Source organism: Herpailurus yagouaroundi, unplaced genomic scaffold (assembly GCF_014898765.1).
Source record: "Herpailurus yagouaroundi ecotype Mexico unplaced genomic scaffold, PumYag 190, whole genome shotgun sequence".
Classification (NCBI taxonomy): domain Eukaryota; kingdom Metazoa; phylum Chordata; class Mammalia; order Carnivora; family Felidae; genus Herpailurus; species Herpailurus yagouaroundi.
Window position 1 is genome coordinate 33,696,399 of NW_024412421.1, and position 21,605 is coordinate 33,718,003.

The 21,605-nt window shown below is 50.0% G+C and overlaps 1 protein-coding gene across 1 annotated transcript; it reads right to left on the minus strand.

The window, feature by feature from the left end:
- Positions 1-109: 109 nt before the first annotated feature.
- On the minus strand, positions 110-21,515 carry HSDL1 (hydroxysteroid dehydrogenase like 1). The gene is made up of 6 exons (XM_040443233.1): positions 21,391-21,515; positions 12,919-12,993; positions 9,361-9,586; positions 8,371-8,816; positions 7,937-8,164; positions 110-2,293 (listed from the first exon to the last, which is right to left on the minus strand). Exons 3-6 carry the CDS (start codon positions 9,578-9,580, stop codon positions 2,195-2,197), a joined length of 993 nt encoding a protein of 330 aa, XP_040299167.1. The 5' UTR covers positions 9,581-9,586; positions 12,919-12,993; positions 21,391-21,515; the 3' UTR covers positions 110-2,194.
- Positions 21,516-21,605: the final 90 nt, after the last annotated feature.

Below are 21,605 nucleotides of genomic sequence, written 5' to 3' on the forward strand. Positions count from 1 at the left end.
ACAGGTGTTCACAGACTCCATTATTTTTCGGTAATTTTAAGGGAATTGTTCCTATGGGGGAAAAATCTTTCATTCCAAATACAATTACTCAGAGCAAAACCTCTTCCAATGGAAGGAGAAGCAACAGTTTTTATTGTTCAATTTTCAGTTCACAGATTACTTCAAAGGTTCTTAAGTTCCCACATTCTTCCTAAGAAATCCCATCCGCAGTGGGCCCAATTCTGATTCTCAAATGAGCTCTGGGAAAACCTATTTTATCGAAGAAGAAACCTAAGGAACATTCTTCATTCTGATCTTTCACAAGCTTTGCAGCAGCTTTCTTACAAACGTCCTGCCAAGTAGAGAATTTTACAACATCACGGACATGATTTACTTGTTCTCATCACATAACGGCGACTCAATACCTCACCACGTAACAGCGTAGATATAAACGGGGTGTTTTTACATCAAGCTGCTGCTTCTTACTACATGTCAATGAAAACTTCAGGTCAATGTGGCATGAAAGCAAACTCTGTTCTAGTCTTAATGACCGTATGTTAACTGCTGGGTAGGGACAATGCCAACTGTGACGAAGGCATCCACGCTAACTCCCTCAACATGCTCAGTGCCGCGTGATCCCGCTACTAAGTTTTCACGTGTGAAGGTCTTCCTTTTGTGTAATGAAGGCCTGGTCTGTCAGTGGAAGAGCTTCTGAACTCAATCACTGATCTTCTGAGTCCGTGTCAGATCACGGACTCAGGAAATACTGAGGCAACAGCACTGGCGAAATCGTGGGTAAGACACCGAAGCGTGCTCTGGCCTGACTCATAATGGAGTACCATCTCAGGCGAAAACAATTCCGTACAAGTCCTGATTTCAACCTAGTTACTAGTTTCGAGCATCAGCGTCACAATCACAGACCCCCAATTCTTAACTGGCACGTACCGTCACGTCCACATGGCGATCTACGGTTGCCAAAGCACTAGAGAGCGGTCCTCAGAAACGTCTGGCTTTGTAAGATCCGAGCCAAAAACATTTATTTCACAGTAGGTTTCAGCGCCAACTCCTCTCGTGGGGGGTTGTGCCTAACGATCTTCACATCAGTGAGAGCGTTCACTATAACGTGTAAACTCATTACACGAACCAAGAACAAGCTTCTAATACATACATCATTATCACACACATAATTTGTCCATGTTTTAACGACAATGCCATAAGTACTTGACGTTTACTCCAATGATGCCACTATAAGAGAATATTACATGGAACAGGATATGAAAACCAGATATAAGCTCTAAAGGGCTAAACTTCAGTTATAAAATGGGGCAGAAGCTGAGAAATCACTACTTATCCACAGCAATTATAAATCAAGAGATGATGCAGGGTCAACCGTTATAGGTCCAAATCTAGTAATGAATTAATTTCACAGATTAAAAAAAAAAAGCAACAACAGAATGTATGATATTATACACGGCAAGCCTACAGCACAAAATTGGGTGGGCTTATTTAGTATGAAGAGGAGTAATCTAGAATTATAATACCCCATAAGGTTCCACGTTAGGCCATCTTAACAAGACGTATTTTCCAAAGTAACTTAACCATAAATAAAGTTGTCTGGATGTACGTGACACACATACGCACATGGCCTCTAGTGAAATGCCGCCTGAAGTGTAGCATTTTCACACACAAACAGAGCTATACAATATGATACAGGGTTCTACTGCTAATTACACCAGCAATCTTACAAAATCACACCTTTCAATAGTCTTTCCTGATGAACATTTGAAAATCAATACTATAATTCATCTACTGAAATAGATAATTTCCCTTAAAAAAAAAAACATTCGAAACGACAAGAGCTGACAAGTCGTATTATATTTCACTATCGAGATTGCTGCAGCTCATAGAACAACGTAAATCGCATGGCTTTTGGACAGCTTAGAGGAAAAAAAAAAAAAGCATCAAAATTTAGGTTCCCCCAACCAGTTCTCGTGCCTCAGTCGTTGTTTACTTCTGTACCATCCGTGTGATGTGGCCCTTGAGGTTTCTCCACAGCATCCTCTGAAAGTATTACGTACGCTTTGCAGACGATGAGTCAACAGTATGCTAAATACTCAGTAATAAAAGAAAACACAGAAGGTAAATGTGTTCTTCCAAATGTCAGAATACTGCAGGCTCCCGCGAGCTGGCAAAAGTTCCCAACCTTCACGCGGCTTCACGCTTTGCAGGATAAGGCCTCCTTACGCAAAGAGCGATTGAGAACATTTGCTCCCCACACCCAGAGCCATTCAGGCATATACTGTGCAAAAAGGAACTAAAAATAAAAGAGACAAAGGTTAGAAGGTTAGAATGCAAAGCACAGACACTTCAATGTCAGTATATGACTTAATGCAACAAATACCACCAATCAAATTAAATACGAAAAAAAGAAAAAGCCCTTAGGTGCTCTTGTACCAAACGCCTAGTTTTGTATACGAACCTGTTCTGGACTCTGCGGGAATTCAAGTACACTCACCACCCGCCAACCCCCCCACCCCCGCCAATGAGGCTGGACAGACGTACATGCAGGAAGGAGTATGAGCCCATCTTTACTTAACACGAGACGAACAGGGTGGTCATTTGGTTGAGAAGGACAAGACCGCTCCAGGAACGAAAGGCAGTTGAAACGGATAAATGCATCGGTGACTAGTACTGTGTGGGAAAAGGTTTGAGGGGCAGGATGGGGCGAAATGCAACAAGAGAACTGAGTCAAAAACACCGGGACCGCGGGACAGACCTGAGCTGTGAGGACGACGGCCTGGGCACCCTGGGGGAGAATCTACCGATGCCGCTCTGTCCCGGGGACTCCCACCCCCGCCATTTTGCCACCCAAGGGGATATAACGCGATGTCCAGAAACATTCCTGGTTGTCACAACTGGGGTGCCGGTGCTACTGGCATCCAGTGGGTAGAGGCCAGGGATGCCCAGGACAGCCCCACAACAAGGGATTATCCAACGCCGAATGCCACCCGTGCCAAGGTGGACAAAAACTCCGCGCTACGCTGACAAGTTCGTCCAGGACTGCGCTGAGTGGAAGTGCTACTAGTACGGTAGGGAAGGAGATGAATGGGAGGCCTGGCGGGCTCGGCTGGTAGAGCACAGGACACTTGGCCCCTGAAGAAGGGAAAAGAAAAGGAAAAGGAAGACAGAGAGAGGAGCAGACGGCTGGCAAGTGCTAAAATTCTAGCCTTGAACAGCACTAAAATAACAGAGGTCACCCCAGACCCGGGGTACCTGTACAACTGTGGGGAGGCCACAACGAACAGGAGGGGGGCCCAGTATCATGACCTGTGGGCTGACAGTCGTGGAGCCACGGATGTCCACTGCAGGTTCCAGAGAAGCACCAGCCCACCGCCTCACAGACAGGAGCCCAGTATCCGGCCAGGAGCCACGGGAAACTTTCTGGGGACGCAACTAAGGTCTCTCTGGACCTCTCTGCAAAGCAGGATTTTGTGGGGGAAATACCTGGATCCACCTCCCAGGAGCTGCTGCTCTCAAGCAAAAGGTTCTAAATCTAAGGAGATCCAGGAAGTCAGCTCCAGGAAGTCCAAGAGGACGCCGGGAGTAGGGACGCACTCAAACACACAGCAGCCTGGGGCAGACTCCAGAAGTGGAGCCCCTCTTCCAAGTACAGCAGTGCCCCTGCCGTCCCGGGTCTGCTTTCCATGGTTTCAGTTATCCACGGTCAAGGTCAAGGTCAAGTGTGGTCCAGAAGCAGACGATCTCCTGACTTTTCACCCTGTTAACAGCAGCCTAATGCTACGTCACTCACCTCACTCCCTCTCATCACAGAGGCACACAACAACAACAAGAAGGCTGCGAACCGAACAGCAAGGTATTTTCGGAGAGACCGCATTCATACGTCATCACGAGAAGGGCGAGTGCAGGACAGTAAGGTATTTTGAGAGACAGAGAGAGACACCAGGGTCACGTAACTTTTATTACAGTGTTGTTATAACTGTTCTATTTCATCACTATTGTTGTGAATCTCTTACTGTGCCTAATTCATCAATTAAATTTTATCGTAAGTACGGACATACAGGAAAAGACATGGTCTCTACAGGGCTCGGCACCATCTCTGGCTTCAGGCCCCCTAGGGTAAGGGTGGACTACGATGCGTTTTTGCAGTATGTATCCGGTGAAGGAGGGATGAACACCTAAGAATCTTCGCTTTTAATTTCCACCCCTGACCACTGTCTACCGCAAGGGGACCAGCATCGGGGTGCACTGTGCCACCGTCCTGACGTGCTGCATGTGGAGACGTCACGGGCACACCATCTCCAACTTACCCAAGCGGGGTCCTAGCACCCTGGGTAGCAGCGTGGAAAGAGCTTGGTGGAAAGAGCTACTGGAAGAGGAAAGAACTTCATCCCCTGTGTACTGACAGATTAGAAACTAAAGGGGCGACCCACCTACTTGTTTACAAGGGGAGTGAGTGTGAGTGTGTCTGGGGGGGCGGGGAAGGAGGGAAGGGAGGGTTGGGTCTCGGGCTCTGGAAGGCTCTGTGCATGTTCAGACCCTGACCCACTGTCTAGGTCAAGGAAAGGAGCTGCTTTTCTCCTGGGACAAAAGCCAACAGTAACCGATCCGGACGCAGTGTAGTCCCCGCAGGGACTGCTGTTCAGTAAGACGTGGGGAGCCGGAGCCGGAGGAGAAACTCAATAGCAAATGGGCGTGTTCGGCTGGTTGCAAATCTGCATCAGCAATGAAAACGCCGACGACGTGTTCCTCAGAGACCGGCGCGGGTGGGGCCTGGGTAAGACCTGGGAAGAGCCAAGGTGGAAAAGAGCCCAAAGAACCCGGGCCGGATCCTCGCGCCAGAGTTATTCCAAAGGAAGAAACACAGCAGCACCGAAGCCGTGCGGTGCGCAGTCCCCTTCCGGGCCGGCAACCGGCACGGGAACTTGGGCTGGGCAAGGGGGGCCGTGACCTCTGACACGGCTGCCGGCCTGCCTCCCCTGGCCCCTCACCACATCTCGAGACGCAATTCCAGGGCCTCCTCACCGCCCCCCAGCTCCCCTCTCCTCTAAACGCCACGTCTTCTTTTTCCAATAGCCACAGATGCACGGCACGCGTGAACAAATACACCCACCGTGGGGAGAAATGCCGAGCAGAGAGAGCCCAGATGCCCCACCCCGCCTGCCGGTCCCCGTGGCTCGGTCAGCGGACCACCAGGAGCACAGCCCCCGGGCCCCTAAGCAAGACCCTTTCTGGTCAACTTGTAGACTTAATGGCTTTTCCAGCCTAACACATACCAGAGTGTCTCTGGCCTTCACGTCAAGACCCACAGACAGAAAGCTATCAGCTTTTCCGTCGGCCTCGCTCTGTGCTCCGAAGCGGACAATACCGCCTGGTGCCGCTTCTGCGAATGACAAGTGCTCCCGAATCAACGCTGAACACTAGTTAGCAATTAAAGGAAAGGCACCGGACTCCTTTCGAGCTGCTTTAAGTCCAAATCGGTTTTTTTCTATTTTTTTGCTCGCAAATCATTAAGACAACCAGTGTAACGCAGGGAAGAGGCAATCGTTCAACTCCATGGACGGCAAGAACGCAGAAAAGGTGCGGCCGCGAGCGAACGCGGCTCCCGTGTCGGACAGTGTTCTGCGGACACCCGCAAGGGCTGCGGCCTGGGGAAGGAGTGAGGACACCTCCCCCCGCCGCCCCCCCCCCCCGACCTCTGTGCAAGCGCATCAGAAAGAGCCTTTTTTATACACTTAGCAGCCATCGCTGAATACACTGCATTCTCAGTAAAGGGTGGTGAAATGACTCCAGAGGCTGTCCAGAGAGCGGGTCCCACAAGGGTCACTCACCCGCAAGCAGGACCCCCCCCACCCCACTCCCATACCTCCTCGCTCTCCGAGTCCCTCACAGGAGCCACCAGACAGCAGCCCCTCCTCGCCTCCACGGCCTCCTCGCCTTCCTCACTGTCCCCAGGCCCACGTCACCTCCCCTCCTCTGCACTCTCGGTCCTGCCCTCGCTTCCGGCACCACGCCTTCTCTCCCATCTGTAGGCCACTCTTCTCCACACAGCCCTTCCCCCCAGCACTCACGAACAGCCACATCTCTGCTGCCATAAACGGACTGACAAATACACCTCCCTCCTCGGGCCCAATCCACCTGCCGCCGCATCTGTGGCGCGTGCGTTTTCCGTGTCCCTCCCCGCCACTCACGGCAACCCACGGCTCTCAGAAAGATCCCGAAACTGCCTTCATCGATGTCATCAAGGATTTCCAAGATTCTAAACCCAACACGGTGTATCTACTCTTGCTCCATTCGAAATGTGGAAAACTAACCGAGACAAACAGCACAGATAACGTTCTATACGGTTGGTACGTGGGGCACATCAAACTTCACCCAGTCAATTCCTCAGGCACTAAAAATTGACAGAGGAAGGAAATCTTCACAAAATTTGATCTTTGCGGCCCGAGAAAACCGTATTCGGAAGAGATGATGATTAGAAAGAAAAATCACAGCGTCTAAAGCTATCCGAGAATCCGACTATGGACAAAACAGTGATGAACGATCAAATCTTTGTTGTAAAATTGAAAACAAAAAAAGTGGGGCACCTGGGTGGCTTAGCTGGATAAGTGTCCGACTCCTGATTTTGGCTCAGGTCATGATCTCTCTGTCATGAGACTGAGCCCCACGTCGGGCTTCGCACTGAGCACGGAGTCTGCTTAAGATTGCCTCTACCCCTGCCCCTCCCTGCTCACGTGTGCAGGCTCGCTCGTGCTCTCCCTTTCTCTCAAAAAAAAAAATAAAAGAATTTTAAAAAGAAGAAAAAAGTGATAATGCTCAAAATAATTTGAGTAAAATAGAAACGAAAACAGACAAACATGTAAAGTTTTAACAGCTCTGTACAAAAAGCTACTCTAGGAATTAACAGATCTTCTGGGCAGAAAAATATACATTCTCAAGAAGAGTTCATCAACGTGAACTAATTATCACTAAAATGTGGGTGTTTTATAAATGCAGTCAAAACATCTGCCATGGCTCAGCCCCATCCCGTCCTTGATAGGTCTTCATTTTTCACATAACTTTAACGTTGGTTCACTGGCCTCGAAAACTACTGTTTTGCCTTTCTCTGCTTTTCTCCAGGAATGAAGGGCCTGGAAACAACCACGTAAGTAAAACTCCTTTTTATTCAAGAAACTTTTCGCCAAATCTTTCGATAAAAGTAAAAATTGTTGATTTACTTACCTAAGACTTTGGTGATGACAAATTTAACTATCTTTACGCACAGTCTCAAAAACATTTGCTTGGCAACCAAGAAACTACATATCAAAGAGCAACCATTCTAAACTAGGGCGCACCTACCAATTCCGCCACAATCTGCTCTAACAAATCACGAGCTCTCTACCAAATGCTTGGAACCAAATTTTCAAATATCCAAGTTACTCCTTCAACTACCAAAGACCCACACCTCTGTCACGCCTGAACAGGAAACTCAACGGTAGAGTCTATGCTTCTTGAACAAATGAGTTCCAGAATACGCTGGGGCATTAGCTGGCTCGATGGTTATGTGAGATACAGACCGACCTTGGTTTCGCGTTCGTGGGTTACACTGCTGATTTAAAGACACTCTCTCAATCATTACTAGAATCTGTTTGACTTTGGAATCCCCACGTAAATACTTAGTATGTTTACACTGCTACCATCTCCCTATATGAAAGCAGCGTATCTCATCTCTTAGGGATCACACAGATGAAACTATTCGACGTTCTTGATAAAATAGTAACTTCACAAAAGGGAATTTAGTGACTTAACCAGCACCACTAAGAGTGTCAGGTTTAAGAATCAGAATTTGCAATTCTCACGTTTCCGTGGTGAGACACGGCTTCAGTCAGATTGCCATGTATCATTTAGAGAGGTTCAGGATGCATTAACCTAATTACAGGAGCCGAGCGCATACTGTTACCTGGATAGAATGGGACCAGTATCCTGTGGTCCTTTTCGAAATGCCAAGGGTAGAAACAGCATGGTGTGCGTATACTTTGGGCGAAGGCACCAACCACGGGCACTTGTGCAGAAAGCTGCCGGGTGCGGTCACGTTGGTAGCCACGTAGAACGGGATTAGACTCTGTACGAAGATTCCTTTAGAAGCATACTCGTACTGCAGTGCTCTGCTGAAGTGGTCTAAATAAGCCTGTTAAAACGGAGCAGGGGTCAAGACTTAATTCGGGGGGAAGGTGGAAGAAAATTCAGGAGAGGAAAAAGGCTTGCTTATTACCATTTCAGGAAAAAAATACAGTCAACGCGAGCTGCCGACAAAGAGCTCAGCAAACCGGACCAAACCACGTAATAAAGGTCCTATTGCCTTCTGATGCCATTTTCCAATCGGGAAGACATTACCTTAGAAGCAGAAAACGCAGCCAGCTGGGGAGTCGGCTTGCAGCAGGAGCCAGAAGAGATGGTGACAACAGCGCCCTTCTTTCTCTCGACCATTCCTGGTAACACTATGTGGACCATCAAACTGGCCGCGGCAATGTTTACGTTTATGATATCCCAGAGTTTGTCCTCGGAGACCTGAGTAAAATACTGGGGGTAGGGATAAAACACGCCCACGTTATTCACCAAGATGCCGATGTCTCTGTCTTTCAAGGCTTCTCGAATCGGGTCGTAGATCTCCCGGCCGCTGCTGAAGTCCGCCACTATGATATCGGTCTCCACGTTGTAGGTGTCGGCGATGTCCTTAGCCAGCATCTGCAACTTGTCTTGGTTGCGACTAATCAGGATGATGTTGAGACCACGGCTTGCTAGCTCTTCTGCATAGGCTCTCCCGATCCCGTCCGTGGCACCTGCAACCCAAGTCACAGCAGGTGAGCACGATCGTCTCGGGTGCAACCTTCACAGGGAACCTTAAATACCCCATTTCCGGGGTTAAGCAGAGAAGGGTTCACACTGGAAATAAACCCCAGAAGGGCGATTTCACGTCCACCAAGCTGATTGTGAAACACGGCAGAGAATGGTTTTCAAGCTTATATCTGGCTTGAACGAGTGCTGGGAGGTACTTTCCTGGGAAAGTGATAAATGAAAATGAAATTTAACTTAAGGGAAGCATTTCTGAAAGTGGTGACGGTTTCTAAGGACAATTTCAGAACAGAGCCAAAGGAAAAGCAAGAGGTAGGAAGGTGAGCAGGACTGGGCACAGGAAAGCAGGAGAGGCAGACGTCACAGGACAATCCTTTCGAGAGGAGGGCAGTAAGAAAATGTGAACGTGATCACAACGGAACTACGTTCCTGTGAAAACTTCCCACAGAATTCAGTAACTCCTCGAGCACGGCATCCGACTTAAAACACAAACAGAAAAGCTTATACTGTTACCATTAGAACATTTCTTACCACTCACGACTGCCCATCTTCCGTATTGCTTGATCAGATCTGCTCTGCTCACCAGGCGTGGGATGAAATGCAGTCTGATCAGGCTGTAAAAGTCACAGACGACGGTGATGCTTTTTCGGGCTGTATACCAGGCTCCAACCAAGGCCAGAGCTTCCATGTAGCAATTGCAGGACCTGGCGATCTCCCGATACAAGAGGTAGAAGCTGTCAACGGCAGCCATGGCAGCCTGCGGGGGAGGGGGGAGGGGGGGAGGGGAGGGAGAGAGGCGTGCTTTGCTTAGTTAAGTTAAAGGAACACACGGAGTCTGAATGAAGACAGACATCTAAGGACGTCAGAGCTGGACAATTTTATGCATTCAACTAACAGTAATGTCTCAAACGCATGTAACCCATGGATCCAATCCATTTATAATCTCATTAACATCTGCAGCTCATAAAGTCCTTTTCTTCTAAAGAGATTAGTCAACATAACTACCAAGAGCTATCAAATTCCTACAAAAATTCAGGCACTGTGCTACATGTTGTGGATACAGAGATAAACACAATATGCTCTGCGCCCTAAAAAAGCTCCTCGCCCAGCACAGTGACAGACAGACTTTTAATTCATGTAACAGCTGAGAGGTGTGTTTACTTCCCTGCTTTCTTCAAATCGAACCAGTGCAGAGGCCCACCACCCACGCCGAGACAGAGTAGAAGAAACAGAGGCAGTATTAAGACACTGCCTTGGCCAAAAAGAGCTTACAATCCATTTGAGACAAAACTAAGCTGTAATACACGTTCACGTAAATGATATTGTGAATAAATAAAATACAAAACATATATTTTTATAAAACAGGTACTCCCCACACCCGAGGAACTGGTTTTCTTTTTTGTTTTTTAGATTTCTTTTTTAACATTTATTTTTGAGAGACAGAGGAACAGAGCACGAGTGGGAGAGGGGCAGAGAGAGAAAGGGAAACACAGAATCCAAAGCACAGCTGTCAGCACAGAGCCCGACCCGGGGCTTGAGGTCACAACGTGAGCCGAAGTCGGACGCTTAACCAACTGAGCCACCCAGGCGCCCCAGAACTGACTTTCTTAAGTGACAACAGAGCAGGACGCCTCTGTCTTACTGAGGTCACCGGGGCACCAATACCTTTGCCCTGCTCCCTACGGCCGAACAAAGAGTCCAACACAACTCGCTCTTGTAAGTACCCACGCAGCAAGCATTTACAAAGCCCTTACTATGTTCCAGGTACCATGACACATGCTACGGATTCACAGAGGAGTTCATTAATTGTACCCAAGAAAAGGGAAGGCCATTTAACAAAACAATTCTTTCGTTCTTTCTTTCTTTAATTTTTTTAATGTTTCCTTTTGAGAGAGAGAGACAGAGCATGAGTGAGGAAGGGGCAGAGAGAGAGGGAGACACAGAATCCGAAGCAGGCTCCAGGCTCCGAGCTGTCAGCACAGAGCCAGACGTGGGGCTCAAACTCACGAACCGTGAGATCGTGGCCTGAGCTGAAATCAGAGCTCTGAGCTCTGTCAGGGTGACAGCGCTACCCAGGCGCCCCTAAAGAACAATTCTAAATGCCATATGAACTGGTCTGTGTGTGCCCGTGATGAGAAATGACCCTGCCGAGACAGACAAAAGTCAGGCACTACCAAGGCTGATGAACTTGGTCCTAGACTAGGCTTGGGGACCGCTGACGCCAGATCCAGCCGTGTGCTGTCTGCAACGGACAAGATATCAAAGAGATCACAAGAGACTGCAACTAAATTAACAGGAACTCATACGCACAAACACAAGGACACAGCATTTATTACATAAAAGACAAATGACTTTAATCCAAAATATACTGAACATTTCTGGGAATGGGCCCTCTTTAGAAGTCCCATTAAAATAGGAAAAAAAAAAGATTCCTGAAACTAAGAAAATCCCCCCAAAAAAGCATCAAAAATAGGCATAAGCTTAAGGAGGCACGAGCGAATTCCCTCCCACTCCACTGCAATGTAATTTGAGCTCAATCAAGTTCTGCAGAGTGAAAACGAGCTACGCAGGAGAAAACCAATTAGCCACGGCAACAGCACACATTATAGGAGTGACAGCATACTGTGATAAAAGGCGCGCAGAGTAACAGAAAGCCTGCTGAATACAGATAGGTACATGTTGAATACATACAAACTGATACAGATGTGAATGTGTAATCAGAACTACAAACCGACAAAGTCACAAAGAAATAGGAGAGAAAACTGAGGAGATGATTGGGCAGTGGGGTTCCCAAATGCCCCACCACACGGATGGTCTCTCAAGCAGCGAGCTGTGCACAGCCACCAGATCACTAATGAAGCTGCTCTGGCCTGAAAGGAATGTTTTCCCCAAATAACACAGAAAATGCTGAAGTTGGCCCATATCATCTCCTACTGGTAAAGCCATATACCGGAGTTCTGTTCACAGAAACGTACCTCCTTCGACAAGAATGCCAAAATCGACCGTGAAGAGGAAACACTGTAAATTTCATTAACTGCGCAAACCAAATACTTCATAACGTGAGAACAACTAAACGCTCCTTTGGGGTAATTTTTCTTCGTCAACTACCCGGGCTGAGATTTCCTAAAATATGAAGTATCGAGAGCAACAAAGTTTGGCCGCAAGAGGTCCCTCCTGTCGCGATCAATCTGCCACACAGAAGGCCACAAGCCTCTGGAGTGACTTCCAAATCCTCCGAAATGCATTCAGCGTCGGGACTGTCGGTCCCAAGTATGTCCACTCTTCCCCCACTGCCCACGAATGCCCCTCCGAGGTTCCAGATGCTAGAGCCGAGGGAGTGTCGTGTCACTCTCTCCCAGGGTCCCTGCTCAGCATCTCACTGCACAGCCCAGTCCCGGCTGAGGCAGGTGGCTGACGGGACACGCCCCTGACCTGATGTGCTACCAAGGTGCTCACGATGGCCGAGACTGCTCAAGAGTACACGATTCTAACCAAGCGACCCAACCAGTCATTTCTTCCAAGAACGTAAAGACGAGATACCACGTTACACCGTCATCTGTGGAAGTTCCTGGCATAATTTTTTTTAACAGTGTACAAGTGCCTTCTTTCCTAACTAACCAAATGCTAACCCACGAGGAAAACAAAACGCAAAAAATAAGACTTGTATATACTACTACTTTTCCATCAAAATGCAAAATTAGGAATAACAAAACTACAACAAAAAAATCCAGATTCTTAGAATATTACATCTCTCCTCCCAATATAGGTGGGTGTATATGTAAGATACTAAAACAATGTGAAAATTGAAATCTTATGGTTCGAGATCTAGGGGGTTATCACCGAAGGAATAGTTGGGCGGAACTAACTGCACGGAGGGCACGTAGGAGGTTCCAGCTAGAGAGGAGAAGATCAAGTGTGACTCATCGAACGGCCTCGTACTAATGGGAAACCGTGTAAAGGGGACGTCCTCCTGCCTCAAACTCAGACACAATTTCTTCCAAGAATTTGAACATTTGTGAAGAAAAGCTCTAGCTACAGGTGTCTGACCACAAAGGAGACTCACAACTTTCTGCCGAGGCCATTACCTACCTTGGTGTCCTCTCACCTCCCAGCTGCCAGCTCTGGCTCTTCAGGAATATTCCGCTCTGCCCCCTTCAGGCCGACCTGTGAACAAAAACTAACGTGAAATAAAGTGCTTCCTTCTGCCCTCACAGCTCAGCTGGGAAAACTTTATATAAACCTAAGATCAAGGTGTTTAAAAAGTAAGAAAACACATGAATTCCTCAGCCGTGAGTCCCGGTGCAGGCAGCAAAGCATTTCCTCACCCCGGAGGACGGCAGACACCCACCTGTCCGCGGAGACGCCCTGCTGGGACGTCCCCGCCGCCCCCGGACCTTGTGTCCTAAGGAACATTTCGCAAAGTGGAAATAAACCAGCTCTGCGAGCCGGGAAACACGGCACTCTGCAGACACGCCCCGGGAGCTCAGGACACAGCCAGGGAGCAGGCGGGTCCGGGAGGGTGAGGGGACTGGCCATCCTGCCTCCGCGGTGTCCGCCCGGCCTTCCTGGGGCCCCCAACTGTCCCCTCCCCACAATCCACCTTCCTCCGCGCCACCTGTGCAGGCCCGGCCCCTCTAGTCCACGTTCCTGGAGACTCAGGCTGCCCGCCTGCGCCCAGGCACGCGGCACCCGTGTGGCCGTGGCGGAGGTGGCGGGAGGAAGTGGCCTGCGGCACGTGGAGCTGCCCCTTCCGGCCTGGGAGCGGGGCAGGTGCTTCAAGAACGAGCGGGGCAAAGCAACCTCTGCGACACCTTTCCCCTCCTTGCGCCCTGGACATGGTCCCAAACCATTTTGTTTTTGAAGACCCCCTTGCAGGCTGAATTCCTCGAGGGCTGAGAGCAAACCTTATTCCTCTCTGTTCTTCCAGCACCTTCCACAGCCGTGGCCCAGAGCAGGAGCTCAGCAGCCGGCTGCTACATTAAGCCGCACTACCCGGTCTCCAGCTCACCTCTCAGCCTCCACGCTTTCTTGTGCCCCCGCGCGGGAGGGGACCACCACGCAAACTTCCCCGACCCTCTGCAGAGACACTCCGTGTGCAAAACCCACCAAGGACCTCCTGCTCAGGGGCAGCAGAAAGACGCGGCAACTCCAGAGGCGAAGTGGCGGCAGCAGCTTCCAGGGCCTTGGACCCGGCACGGTCTGGCTTCCGGCTCTACCATCAGACTCCCCTCCGCCGTCCTATCACGCGGCCACCGTGACGGAATTTCACATCACAGTTCCACCACGGGCAAAGACCTTAAACGTGCACTGTCTCTGCTACATTTTTTTTTTTAATCACAGAGAATCAGAGGGCTGATACGTTCTAGGCCTGGTCTACAGCCTTGAGGGACAGAAGTGCAATGTCATCGTTCTCCAGATACAGCTCAACATGGAGAGAGCTAACTCACACCCACCAAACTCACAGAAGAGCGACAAATTCAAATACCAATTTATTTGTGAATAATAAACAATACCTCCCAAAAGTCTAAATACGCATAGTCACTGGTCTGTAGGCAAGTCTACCAGGAAAACCAAACTACTCAAACAGCAATGTTCACCTAAGTGTCAAACACTGACGACCCTTCACAGTTAAGCCCCTGCCGTCCCTGCGTACAAGGGATTCACCGAAACATAAAACAGAGCGATCCGGTGCGATGTGGCGAGGGCCCTGTCGAAGAGGGTAGAAGGCCCTCCTCGGTGGAGAGAAGGAGGCAAGGGCATAGCACCGCAAGAGGTCCAGCCTGCCAGGAAACGGTGACAAGTTCTCCAGGCCTACAGCACAGGATGTCCACCAAGGGGTGGAAAGGGGGCTGGGGAGGGAAGGCTGGATTGTGAAAGGCCCTTGTGCCAAACAGAAGCGCGTGGACTTACTGAGCTCCTTATGGCAAAGGGGGGCACTGATCGGGTTTGTTGTGAAAGGCGGTTTGCAGCAGAGGGAGGCGGCTGTGGTGATGCAGGCGGGAGGTGTGGGGCCCTCAGCCCTGGTCCTTCCAGATGGGGACAGGCAAGGTTGAATTGAGAGCTCACGGCTTTATGACCGACTCCCGCTGCTTCTCAGACACATCACATGTTTCTACACATTCGCTCACACCCAGATGGACAATAAATGGAAAATAACAGGAGACCAGACGTTCCTGACACCCTCTTCTCAACCTCCTCCCCCACCCTTCAGTAAGTAGTACATGATGGAAAATAATGTCTTTCTAATGAAGGAAGAAATTAAGACTTCCCCCAAAGCCATTAGCTTCCAGGAAACCTCATGGAAACCCAGGTTTAAAGGAGCTTATTACACATTTAAGTCTAGAAGCCTACCAAGATATGCATGATACTGAGCTGCATTTAACTTGCTTTGAGGGTTTGACTAGTTAATTTTCCCACAGGTAGGTATTAGCCTGAAACTTGGAAAAACCCATTTGGAAAGCAACGCTAGAACGGTCAAATGATCAGCTTTACACAGTCTGCTTGTAAAAAATGTTACGAAGCTTTGTTTTCTGGCCTCTACAGAAAACTAAATCATCAGTGAACAAAATGGGAGAAAAACAGGTGAGGAAAAGTCGGAACTGTCCCCCAGACGGGAAGAGAGCACTTCCCTATCACCTGTTAGGCATTTTCTACTTCTGCAAGGCAACAGTCCCAGGACTAATTCATCAAACACATAAAAAGTCTCTTAGGTAATCCATGAACTTTGGGCGATTATGATGTTCAGTGTAGGTTCAGCCTTGATTTAAAAAAAAAAAAAAAAAAAAAAAAGGGTGCTGGCACCTGGGAAGCTCAGTCAGTTAAGCATCCGAGTCAATTTCAGCTCGGGGCATGATCTCACGATTCAGGAGTTCCAGCCCCGCATCAGGCTCTGCGCTGACAGTGCGGTTCCTGCTTGCGATTCTCTCTCCCTCTCTCTCCGCCCTTCTCCTGTTTGTGCTCTGTCTCTCTCAAAAATAAATAAATAAACATTAAAAAAAAAAAAAAGGTACCATTCTGGTGAGTGATGTTAACAACGGGGCACTCTCAAGGGGAGCCTGGGGGGCTCAGTCGGTTAAGCATCCGACTTTGGCTCAGGTCATGATCTTGTGGTTCATGAGTTCGAGCCCCCGCATCGGGCTCTGTGCTGACAGCTCAGAGCCTGGAGCCTGCTTCGGATCCTGTGTCTCCGTCCCTCCCCTCTCTGCCCCTCGTGCTCTGTCTCTCTCTCTCTCTCTCTCTCTCTCAAAATACACACACACACAAAACAAAAAACAACGGGGGCAGTCTCTGTGTGGGTGGGAGCAGGGAGTATATGGCAATTCCTGTACCTTTCTCTCACATTTACTCTAAAACCTAAAACTGCTCCCCAAAAAAAGTCCTAAAACAAACCTTGTTAAAAAAAAAAAAAAAAAAAAAACCTCTAAAGGGAATATTGCAAACATAAAAGTATCGTGGGAAAATTATGGTCAAAACTGCAAAGAGTAGGGTGGCTGGGTGGTTCACTCAGTTAAGCATCTAACTCTTGATCTCAGCTCAGGTTTCGATTTTAGGGTTGTGAGTTTAAGCCCTACATTGGGCTCCACTCTGGGCATGGAGCCTGCTTGAGAAAGAAAAAAAAAAACCCTGCACGGAGCAAAGTCACCTCTTCAAAGCACTGCTGTGGCCAGTAACATCCTCCTGACCCAGAGTTTAGCTGCTGTGACTTAGCAGCGCAGAGGGCAGGCAAACCTCCCACAAAAACCTCCGGGAAGGAAGAGTTCGGAGAGAGAAGTCTTGGCTGCAACACTGCCACCACCACATCACCTGAACGAATGAGGCCCGGGGGAACATCAGGCGGGCTGGCCACGTTTCCCAGGACAATGAAGCAAGCGTGACGGCGAAAGACCGCTAACTCGCCACCAAACAAAGGCAGCGTGGCAGGCTGAGTAACGACCCTCGGAGACGGAGACGCCCACATCCTGATCCTCAAGCCTCATGAATACATCACCTTACGTGGCAAAGAGGACTTGGAGGATGGAGTGAAGCTAAGGACCTCGAGGCGAGATGAGCCCGGATGATCCGGGCGGGCCCACCGTGCTCACGCGTGTCCTTACAGGAGGGAGGCAGGAGGTCAGAGTCGGAGGAGACGCGATCGAGAAGCGGAGGTCAAGGAGACAGCGAGCGGGATTTAAAGACACTAGGGCGCTGGCTTTGACGACGGGGAGAGGGGTTACCTCGAGAATGCGGCACCTCAAGCACCTGCCAAAGGCAGGAAACAGATTCTCCCCAGAGCCTCCAGGAGTGACAGAGCCCTGCTGACACCCTCACGTCAGCCCAGTGAGACGGATTTCAGACCTCTGACTTCCAGAAGCATGAATGAATCTGCACTGTTTTTGTTTTTTTTTTTATTTTTTTTTCAACATTTATTTATTTTTCGGACAGAGAGAGACAGAGCGTGAACGGGGGAGGAGCAGAGAGAGAGGGAGACACAGAATCGGAAACAGGCTCCAGGCTCTGAGCCATCAGCCCAGAGCCTGACGCGGGGCTCGAACTCACGGACCGCGAGATCGTGACCTGGCTGAAGTCGGACGCTCAACCGACTGCGCCACCCAGGCGCCCCTAATCTGCACTGTTTTAAACCACTATGTTTGCGGTAATCTGTTACAGCAGCAATAGGAAATTAAGATGGATGGATAGATGGAAGGAAGGATACATAGACCATCAAGTCTAGTTTCTAGGACAGTAAAGAGACAAGTTGCAAATCCTGCACATCCCTTAAAGCACAACCTTCTAGTGTATGCAGGATCAGGAAAAGAGCCTCCGAGATTCCTACGATCTTCCCCTGAGAGGGGTAGACCCAAGGCCGTCCCCCCGTCCTCGTCAACAGCCGGCACTGCCCAGCTTTTCTGTAAAGCTCCAGGGCTGTCGACTTTATCTTCATTAACAGCGTTTCATAGGAATGTTACTTCTCTCATAGAGTCTGCATCTGTCTTGCTCTCTGCACTCAAATCCAGTCCGTCCTCCCAAGACCAGCTCAAGTCCCCGGTTCAATGCCAGCACTCACGGACAACACCAAGGACACGCCAGGCCTGGGATGAAGGGGAGCCCCGTGCCACTTCCTTCCCCTTCCCAGGCCACTGTACCAAGCCACCCCCCACCCCCGGCTCCGGCCCCGAGTTCCTGTCTTGCCCACGTAGCCCTTACCACACCACTCTGCGTTAACCGTTTCCTTCATCCCTTGGTTCCCCAACTGGAGCACAGACCTCCGGAGGGCAGATGTGTCTGAAAAACTAATCTTTCTATAGCTTGAAAAACTGAAAAATACACACGTTTTAAAACCCATTATGCATAGTTCAGAGAATAACAAGACAGCCACGCGGTCACCCTCCTTCACAAATAAAACCAGTCTTAGAAGACCCCCCCCCTTCTTCCCTGATCATATCCCCTTCGGCCACCCTGGGGGAAACCACTCCCCTGAATTCTGACATCACCATTCCCTTGCCCTTTAAAAAAAAAATCAAATAAAATAGTTGTACTTTTAGCCCAGCGGGGATTCTGAAAGAACGTGTTCAGTTTTGTCTGGTTTTGAACTTTATGTGAAGCAACCACAGCGTGTATATTCTTTGGTGACTTTCTGCTTTCACTCAACGTTGTTCTCGAGACTCACACGTACCCCGGGAGCTGTAGGTCAGACTTTTCGCTGCTGCACACTACACAGAAACACACAGCACAGACACGCCACGGCCCGTACACCCATTCTACCGCTGATGTGCATTTGGGTTGGGCTTTTGGCTTGACAATTACGGAGAGAGCTGCCGGGAGCATTCTCGTGCGCATCCCCCGAGCACATGCCCAAGAGTCCCCCGAAGGGGTGTGCCCGAGTCAGGCTGCTGGGGCCACAGGGCACCCGCGCACATGTTCAACCAGGCACTGCCCAAGCGGCTTGGTCTATCTGACCAATCCCCACGCCCGTCAGGGAGCGCCCCTCCCCAATGGCTGGCACCGTCGGCTCCCGCCCACAGGGTGGCTGTGAAACGGGAGCTATGGTTTTAATTTACGTTTCCTGATTATTAATAAGCTTGACTGCATCCTTTGATGCTTCTGTGCTGTTTGGGGCTCTTCGTCTGTGAAGCGCCTCTTCCTGGCTTTTGCCCTTACTTCTACCGTGCTGTCTTTCTTTTCACTCTATATTCTAGACACCGCTTCTCCGTATGTTTTGTCTCTTTACGGTGCTTTTGACGAACTGAATGTCTTGATTTCAACGTAGTCAAATTTATCAATCTTTCTCCTGTATGGTTTGTGCTGTGTTATCCTCCAGTTCAGAAACCCCTCTCGGCCCCGAGACATAAACAAATTTCCCTGTATTATTTTCACAAACGTTCTATGCCACTTTGCTTTTCAGACTTACGTCTTTAATTCTCCTGCAGCTCGGTGATGGTGTGAGGCTGGGATCACACCCATCTTTAAAATTCCTCCTCAGCACCTAGCATGATGCTGCATATACAATATCTCTGTAACAAATAGATCAAATACTGCTTTGTGTTCACAGCTCGGATTTCACTCTTGAGGAGAAAAAAAAAAAAAAACATAAGAAGCTTCTCAACCTCTGGGTCAGCACTTTGACCAAGTTATTATTGGCGTAGCATGACTTTTTGGAATTTCCTTACTTCCTTTGCCAATTCGGAGGCTACGGCTAACCTGAATTCACGGGAAGCTCAGTGGAAAGAGCAGAACATGGGAGTCCTCGTCTAAGATCCAACAGTCCTGGGTTTTGGGTCTCCATTTGTGCAACAGGAATTAAAACAACAGTGGCACCCACTCCTAGGCATACACCCCAGACAACTTACACTCACACAGAAGCTTGTACAGCCATATTCCCAGCAGCGCTATTCACAATAGCTACAACGTGGAAACAACCATCAACAGATGAATGGATCAACAAAATGTGGCCAATCCACATTTGGTGGGGTATTCGCAATAAAAAGAACGAAGTACGAAGCGCCCTGCTACTCAAACCCTGAAAACACTCTGCTCGGTACAAGAAGCCAGACACAAAAGGCTACAAATCATACGAATCAATCCACAGGAACTGTCCAGATAAGGCAAACCAGAGACAGAAAGTAGATGGTCAGGGCTGCCAGGGCACAGGGGCAGTGGGAATGGGGAGTGACTGCTAACGGGGTAGGATTTTTTTTTTTTCTGGGATGATGGGAATGTTCTGGAATTAAAAAGTGGTGATGGCTGGAGAGAGTGAATATGCCGCTACGAAGAACATTTTGAAATGGCTAAAACCTTAAATGGTGAATTTTCTGTAATATGAATTTTATGTCAATCTTTAACATGCACTAAAAAAATGCCAATTTGTTGAACACCACGCTACTGGAATATTCCTGTAGTGACTAAAACCACAGACGCTGAAAATAGACTTCCTGGAGTCGGATCCTAAGAGCTGTGTCTTGGGTGAAGGTGAAATTACTTCACCTCTGGGCTTTCCTTACATCATCTGTAAACACCGACATAATAGTTCCTGCCTGAGATCACAAGAATTAAAGGACCTCATACTTACAAAGCACTTAGAACAGTGCCTGAACTTAAGTGCTCACTAAATGTTAGCTATTAGCAGCTATAACTCGATGTGCAACGTTAGCTACGGGCTATCTGTAGTGGCCGGGGAATTAGAACCAAGAGCTGGCTCAAAGCAGAAGTGTCCCCTAAGGACTTTAGCCCTAACACCTCACTGTTTTCTCACTAACGTTAGGAGGCAGAGTTATCATCACCCCCCCCCCAGTTTACAGATGGGGAAACTGAGGCTGAGAGAGGTTAAAGTGACACACCCAGGACCTCACGGGAATTCGAATCAAGGTCTAACAAAATCCAGAGCCCTGGCTGGCCGCCCCACTGGGAGACATCACCCCCCCCCCCCCGGAGGGAATCTGGCTGTCATCACCGCGGGGGCTGCAGGTCTTGGGGTGGCTGGGCTGCACGCTCCTCTGAACCAGGGACCAGGACCCTTCCGCTCCGGCACCTGGCGGCGCCCAGCACACCCGAGCAAACCACCGCGCTTGGGGAAGCGGCGGTGGCCTTTCTTCAGGCGCTCCCTTAATCTCAATTACTCCTAATTCAGAACAAAGACGACAACAAATCCCACTCCAAGTCCTTCAGACATGAGAATAAAGGAGCGCGCACAAAGGGGTGACTCTCGGAGCCTCGCGGGGAGCCCCGGGCTAGGGTCTGGGGCCAGAGGGGCCGAGCTGGGGTGGGTGGGGCGCGAGACCTTCGGGGGTCCCTGGGGAGGGGGAGGGCCCAGAACGGGGGTCCCCCGGGGTGCAACGCCGGGATGGGAGCTGGGAAGGGGCGCCGCGGGGCTGAAGGAATGAGTCTGGAAGGAAGGGTGTCGAGGCGGGGGGTCGTAGGGAACGGAGAGACGAAGAGGTCCGAAGGTCCGGGATGCTGATGGCGCCGAGGGGCACCGGTCCCGGGGGGCGTGGCGGGGCTCACAGGGAGGGGCGCGCCGAGGGCGACGAAGCCAGCTCGGGGCCCGGGGCCGGGCGCGGGGGGCGGGGGGGGGTGGGGACGCGGTACCTGCAGAGGCGGCGCAGTCTCCGAGTCGGTCCCGCCAGAGCCGCGAGGCCGCCGCCCCCGTCACCACCGCCACCGCCGCCCCGCTCAACGCCGCCGCAGCTGCCGCGGGCCGCGCCCCACGTGACACGCGCCCGCGCCGGGGGCGGAGCCGTTGCGGGGCCCGCCCCCGGCGTCCCTACGTGCCGGCCCACCTTACTGCGCGTGCGCGGCGGTTG

Coding starts and splice junctions, on each gene's coding strand:
- HSDL1 (XM_040443233.1), bottom strand. CDS start 9,580: ATGGCTGCCGTTGACAGCTTCTACCTCTTGTATCGGGAGATCGCCAGG. Junction 8,165..8,370: donor CTGCGTTTTCTGCTTCTAAG/GTAATGTCTTCC, acceptor CCGTTTTAACAG/GCTTATTTAGACCACTTCAG. Junction 2,294..7,936: donor ACTGGTCCCATTCTATCCAG/GTAACAGTATGC, acceptor TTTTATTTTTAG/TTCCTTTTTGCACAGTATAT.